General features: G+C 47.4%; 1 protein-coding gene across 4 annotated transcripts in view; it reads left to right on the top strand.

Annotated features, from left to right (window-relative positions):
* Window positions 1-6767, top strand: part of CAMK1D (calcium/calmodulin dependent protein kinase ID) — a 457067-nt gene that overhangs the window by 437284 nt on the left and 13016 nt on the right. For all 4 annotated transcript variants that reach the window (XM_017529857.2, XM_017529858.2, XM_037739034.1 and 1 more), the window contains exons 7-8: window positions 4105-4217; window positions 6138-6216. In XM_017529857.2, coding sequence (XP_017385346.1) covers window positions 4105-4217; window positions 6138-6216 — 192 coding nt within the window. The remainder of the gene's footprint in view (window positions 1-4104; window positions 4218-6137; window positions 6217-6767) is intronic.

The following is a 6767-nucleotide window of genomic DNA, read 5'->3' as shown; positions in this document are numbered from 1 at the left end:
TGAGACAATCTCATTCTGTCACCCAGGCTGGACAATGGCGTGATCTCGGCTCACTGCAACCTCTGTCCCCTGGGTTCAAGTGATTCTCCTGCCTCAGCCTCGCATGTAGCTGGGATTATAGGTGCCCATCACCATGCCCGGCTAATTTTTATATTTTTAGTAGATATGGGGTTTTACTATGTTGGTCAGGCTGGTCTCGAACTCCTGACCTTAGGTGATCCACTCACCTTGGCCTCTCAATGAGCCACCACACCCAGTCCAAGCATCCTTATTTGTAAGACCCTGCCTGTGGGAGATGGGGCTAGAGAGGCAGGGTCCCATCAGAGGGCTCCACTTGTAGATGCAGAGGCAGATAGGGCAAACCAAACACCCCACAGAAAGAATGCAAAGTCTGATTGAAGCACAAAGTTCAATTCCTGAGTCCCTTTCCCTTTAGTGCATAAGCAAAATAGTTAAGAACCCAGGCCTAAAATCAGACAGAATCAGCTCAAGTCCTGATTTTGCTGCATGTTAGTTTCTTTGCCTTTAAAATGGGGGTTGTTTGAGGACTGTATACAGAAAGGGAGGTGTGGGAACCAGAAGGAATAGCACCCGTGACTCTGGGCTTCCTTGCAGCTGAGCTTTGAGCACCTGTAGACCCAAGGGGCTGAGGGTAGCAGGGAGAAAGGCAACGGGAAAGACTGTAAGGTGTGAGAGTTCTTTCTAGAAGATAGACCTGAGGCTGGGATGGAAGCAATGAAGAATGCTTTGAAGGTGAATTGCCATGACTGGGTATGACAGTTGCAGATACAAGTCTTATTCTGAATCAGAAGCTTTGTCATTGCCTTTGAGGACCCTTGGTGATATAATCTGTAGATTATTTAAAGGACTTGAAATGTAAAAGAAGCCGCACTTCTGGAACATTAGTAAATAACAGAGGGATTACCCGTGTGAATGGGCAGCCCCAGGGTCCCTGAAGTTAAACAGCCCAAGGTTGTCACTTAGCTTGGCCAGGGAGCTCTCTGAAATTTCTTTATCTTTTTTTTTGACATGGAGTTTCACTCTTGTTGCCCAAGCTGGAGTACAGTGGTGCGATCTCGGCTCACTGCAACCTCTACCTCCCGGGTTCAAGCGATTCTCCTGCCTCAGCCTCCTGAGTAGCTGGAACTATAGGCACGTGCCACCACGCCCAGCTAATTTTTTGTATTTTTAGTAGAGATGGGATTTCATCATGTTGGCCAGGCTGGTCTCGACCTCCTGACCTCATGATCTGCCTGCCTCAGCCTCCCAAAGTGCTGGGATTGCAGGCATGAGCCACTGCACCCAGCCTGAAATTTCTAGATCTAAGGAAGAATTTGTAACTTCTGTTTGCCCTTCTGTTATTTTATAATCCTTATGTTTCAGTCTTTTTTCCTAATTTTAACTTACTTAGACTCCAAGCTCAATCCGTGATCCATTTCCTTTTCCCTGTCCTCAGTACAACCGCATGAACACAATATTCTACAAAAAAAACAAAAAACAAACAAAAAAAACCCCAGAATCAACAAAGAGCTAAGACCAGAAAAAACTGGAATATACATTTTAAAAATTGGCACTGGAGAATAAATCTTTCTCGGAATTTTCTTAAAGCATTTTTTCCTTGAAAAGAAAGCCAAATCCTAAAGTAGAACACACGCGGTTGTAAATAAACAAAAACCTCACATATCTAGAATTTAGTTTTTTTCCAAGACAAGCTAACATTTTGCTCTTTCTGGGTTCCCTAATTGCACATTTCATTTTGCCCGAATCCTCATTTTGGGAGGAATGGGCAGACCTGTCTTGTGGCTCCAGGGTTTCCGTGGGCAGTGAAGTATGTGCCTGGTGGTTTCAGAAGCCCTGGCTCTTGTTCATTTCACCAAAAGCAGCACATCTTTAAAAATGAAATTTTCCAGGCTCTTAGCCCCTAGAGCAACCTTGCAGGGATAGATGATTTTGATTCTTATGGGCCCACAGAATGTCTCACAGCCTTAAAAATGTCATCAGGCACTCCCCTGCGCAGCAGTGACTGCTGATATGCGTCCCATGGGTGGAACAGCTGAGGAACGGCAGTACCAAGGTGGTGTTTCTAACCTTTATTGCATTTCTTGTTCGCTGACAGCCTAATCCCTCGCAGTCCTGCAGTCTGTTGATTCTTGTTAATTTCTTCTCATTACACTGGTCTCTAGGCTATGGCTGTGTATTGAACAGTGTTGGTCAGGGCTTGTTTCAGTCAAAACTCCCACCATGGGCTGGGTGCAGTGGCTCACACCTGTAATCCCAGCACTTTGGGAGGCCAAGGCAGGTGGATCACCTGAGGTCAGGAGTTCGAGACCAGCCTGGCCAACATGATGAAATCCCATCTCTACTAAAAATACAAAAATTAGCCCAGCATGCTGGCAGGCACCTGTAATCCCAGCTACACAGGAGGCTTAGGCAGGAGAATCACTTGAATCCAGGAGGTGGAGGTGGAGGTGGCAGTGAGCTGAGATCACACCATTGCACTCCAGCCTGGGTGACAGAGGGAGATTCTGTCTCAAGAAAGGAAAAAAAGAAAAAAACTCCCACGTGGCTGCCACCCTCTGGGTTGTCGCAGCCAGAGAAGCCAGTTCTCCACCATGCGGCATTTCCCCTGGCCTTCTGGAATCAGGCATCACCTTCCTTCCCCTGCCCTGTGGTCACTTACAGCTGCAGCGTTAGGCCCACCTCTTGCTGGCCATCCGTTCTCCACCAAGGCCTGCCCCTGCCTCCACATGGGCCCCATGCATGTTCTAGGTGCTTTCCTGAGTGTTTAAGCTGGCCAAACTGAATCATAGAGCCACAGCATCTTAAAGCTGGAAAAAATATTAGGAATTTTCTAGGCCAGCCCTGTATGTTTTCAGGGAAGGAAATTTTGGTCCAAGAAAAGCTTCAATGGTAAAGGTGGCATTGAGACTGATTGCAGAACTGGGGTGAGAATCCATGATTTGATGGGATGGATTGTAGCGGGTCTAGTTAATCAGGATTGCCACTCCCATGATGTGTGTCAGATGACTCTTGTTCCGCCTGAACTCTCAATTATAAGTCACTTGAATCAGCATCAATATGATCTGTTAAAAATCAACCTTGAAATGGTTCTGTAGAAAAATGGATGGTATTATGATATTGCAGTCTTATGAACTGTGTTAGCCCTGCTGATACTTACTGCATGTCAATGGCCAAAACCACAAACCTCCGTGTCCCCAGTTTGGGCTTGGTAGCCTGAGGAGGTGCAGGTTATGAGTGTGACAGTGTGCAGGTATTGTGGCAACTTGATACTCAAGGTCATAGAATGTCATTTTCTTCCTCTGATGATTTCTGAAATAAAACGAACTTGGAAGGGCCCTGAAATGGATATGAAATATGTATTTTGTTTGTTTTTGCCATCAGCTCATCCTCTGTTAGGGACAGTGTTACATACAGTAAGCTCAGTAATGTTTATGCGCAGAAGGCTCTCTGTAGGCTTTTAGAATGTGTGGGATTCTGTGGTGATGCTGTGCAGAGTTAGGGGGACTTCAGTAGTTGTATTTACCTTTCATCATTGCCTGAGTTGACCCTTTTGGCTATTTATTAAATCGCAGTTTTACTTCTGTGCCACCTATACCTGTGGAATGTGTGGTTCCTTGACTGAGATTGTATTTGCAACATACACAGTGCAGATTTTCTTTTTCCTTCTTTCTTTTTCTTCTTCTTCTTTTTTTAAGACAGAGTCTCACTGTCACCCAGGTTGGAGTGCAGTGGCGCAATCTTGGCTTTCTGAAACCTCCACCTCCCAGGCTCAAGAATTCTCCCATCTCAGTCTCCCAAGTAGCCGGGCTTACAGGCATCCACTAACACGCCAAGCTAATTTTTATGTTTTATTTTTTAGTAGAGACAAGGTTTCACCATGTTGGCCAGGCTGATCTCAAACTCCTGACCTCAAGTGATCTGCCTGCCTTGGCCTCCCAAAGTGCTGGGATTACTGGCGTGAGCCACCGTGCCTTGCGAGAGTTTCTTAACTCAGTTGATAATGTGTCTTCCTTCTGGGCCAAGTGTAAAATCACCACAGTGGATATGCAGATGTTCCAGCGTTTACTCCGTTTTATCTTCCAGGCTGTGTGGCTACCCTCCTTTTTATGATGAAAATGACTCCAAACTCTTTGAGCAGATCCTCAAGGCGGAATATGAGTTTGACTCTCCCTACTGGGATGACATCTCCGACTCTGGTAGGTCTCCCACAGGCAGCTCCCAGTGGGCCGCCCCTGCGACACTTACACCCAGACCACGTGACCCTGATGGGCCCAGGGGACCCTGGGGGGCTCAGAGCTGTTCTGAGGGTCCTGTCTTGGCTGGCTGCCGTAACAAGATACCATAGACTGGGTGGGTTAAACAGCAAACATTTATTTCTCGCAGCTCTGGAGGCTGAGAAGTCCAAGATCAAGTCACCAGCACATTGAGTATCTGGTGAGGGCCCACTTCCTGGTTCATAGACTGCTGTCTTCTCACTGTGTCCTTCTTACCGTGTCTTCACATGGCAAAAGGGACGAGAGGCTCACTTAAGTCTCTGATAAGGGCAATAATCTCATTCATGATGGCTGCACCCTCATAAGCTAATTACCCCCGAAAGGTCCAGTCTCCAAATACCATCACACAGTTTGGGATTTCAGCATATGAACTGTGGGGGATTAACACACTCACAGCACACAGTTCATAGCAGCTCTCAGGAAGCTTCACGAGCTACATATGTGGGTTTGACTTGCAATGAAAGAGGATAAGGTTGGGGCATCTGGCTTGAGCAGTGCTGAGAGATGGGGACCCACTCATCCAACTCTCCTAGACCTGGAGTTCTGGGTGCTCCAGAAGTAAACCAGTAGTAGCTAGCATTTATTGAGCTCTGACTGTATGCTCCGCGCAAGTTAGCACCATTTGTGTGCTGACTCACTCAGTCCTCAGGACAGCCTGTCAGGCAGGTATTACTATTATCCCCTTTTGACAGATGAGGAAACCGAGGCCCCAGAAGGTGAAATAGCTTGACCAAAATCATACAGCTAGTAAGTGGCAGAGCCGGGATTTGAAATGCCACACTGAAACGTTCTAGGGAAATTCGCTGTTCCTTCCTCGGGGATAAAGATCAAAATCAAGGCCTGTAGAAATTAATGAAATCTCTCTGAACCTCAGTTTCCTTACTAGTAAGATGAGGCTGGTAATACTATTCCATCTGCCATAGAGTCTAGCAGAAGGTTGAATTGAAATCATGAATGGGACGATATGTTACAGTCTCCATGAGCTATTCAAAGAGAGCATTTTATTATTTATGTTATTTCCTCCTACATGGAAATGCCTTGGTTTTATCTTCAGTCTCTGAAAACGTGGGTCCAGAGTATAGTTCTACAAGGCTTGCAGGAAAGAGCCTCATGGGAAATGTGTTCCTTCTGGGCTCAAAAGAGCACAGCCTTCCTCTAGAAGCCCAGTCCTGTGGGCAGTGAGGGGCCACACCATGCAGTGCAGTAGATTTTGGACCTGACCATGATGTCATCAGTTCTGCCACCGGCCCCTCCATTGCCCAGGGTCCTGCTTCTGGGCCGTGCCCTCTCCTGGGCTGCCAGGTACTCCCTGCTTCCCCCAGGAGGGCATAGCTCCCTGCATCACGGTTTCCTGCTCCAGGGTTTGTAGTAGCCAGAGTACGCCACACATGTGCTTTCTGGGGACTTGGTATTCACAGAGCCTAGCCCAAGACCTGGGGGGCTGAGCAGGTGCTCAGCAGGTTTAATTGAATCAACCACGTCTAACACATGGAGATGATGTTACCAAAACAGTTCTCTAAGGCAGGGTAGACTCATTAGAGGCACATGATTACCAAGATATTTCCTCTCTTCTCTCAGCCTGCGTATCACTAACCACTGGAGATAAGGGTCTTGGAGCTGGCAGTCAGGGTCCCAGGCTGCCTCCTCACTACTGGGTCACCCTGGAGTGCCAAGCCCTGGCTTTCCCTTCCCCACATGCTGGTGCCTTTGTGTCCAAGGTACAGCAGGGCTGGTCTCGTCTTTTTCATGTTACACATGCTCTTTCTGAAGACCTGGTGGGATCACATCGTCACATCTCAAGCGGCAAAGTGATTCCTTCCCTTGTGGCTTCTTTTTGAATAGCAAAAGACTTCATTCGGAACCTGATGGAGAAGGACCCGAATAAAAGATACACGTGTGAGCAGGCAGCTCGGCACCCATGGTAAGGAAAAGCACCCACTCGGCAGACCGTGCCATTTAATGCCACCCAGAGGGGCACAAAATTTCCTGTTGGCTGTTCTCGTTTATGAAATCCACACAGGATTATTATGAATTTCATCTCATTCTGGCCGGTGACTTTCCTCCTCTCCCCAGGCCAACATTTGAACTCTTACGCCCTCAGGACACAGCTTCCGGAAGCACTCATGAGAAGTTAGTATGTATATTAGCCCCTATCCATGCTGCTGTAAAGACATACCCGAGGTTAGGCGTGGTGGCTCATGCCTATAATCCCAGCACTTTGGGAGGCCGAGACAGGTGAATCACCTGAGGTCAGGAGTTCGAGACCAACCTGGCTAACATGCTGAAATGCTGTTTCTACTAAAAATACAAAAAAATTACCCAGGCATGGTGACATGCACCTGTAATCCCAGCTGCTGGGGAGGCTGAGGCAGGAGAATCGCTTGAACCAGGGAGGCAGAGGTTGCAGTGAGCTGAGATTGCACCATTGCTCTCCAGCTTGGGCACCAAGAGTGGAACTCCGTCTCAAAAAAA

This window comes from Cebus imitator, unplaced genomic scaffold (genome assembly GCF_001604975.1).
Source record: "Cebus imitator isolate Cc_AM_T3 unplaced genomic scaffold, Cebus_imitator-1.0 Scaffold61, whole genome shotgun sequence".
Taxonomy (NCBI): domain Eukaryota; kingdom Metazoa; phylum Chordata; class Mammalia; order Primates; family Cebidae; genus Cebus; species Cebus imitator.
Note: the sequence above shows the minus strand (reverse complement) of the source record. Positions and strands in the feature narration are given on the sequence as shown.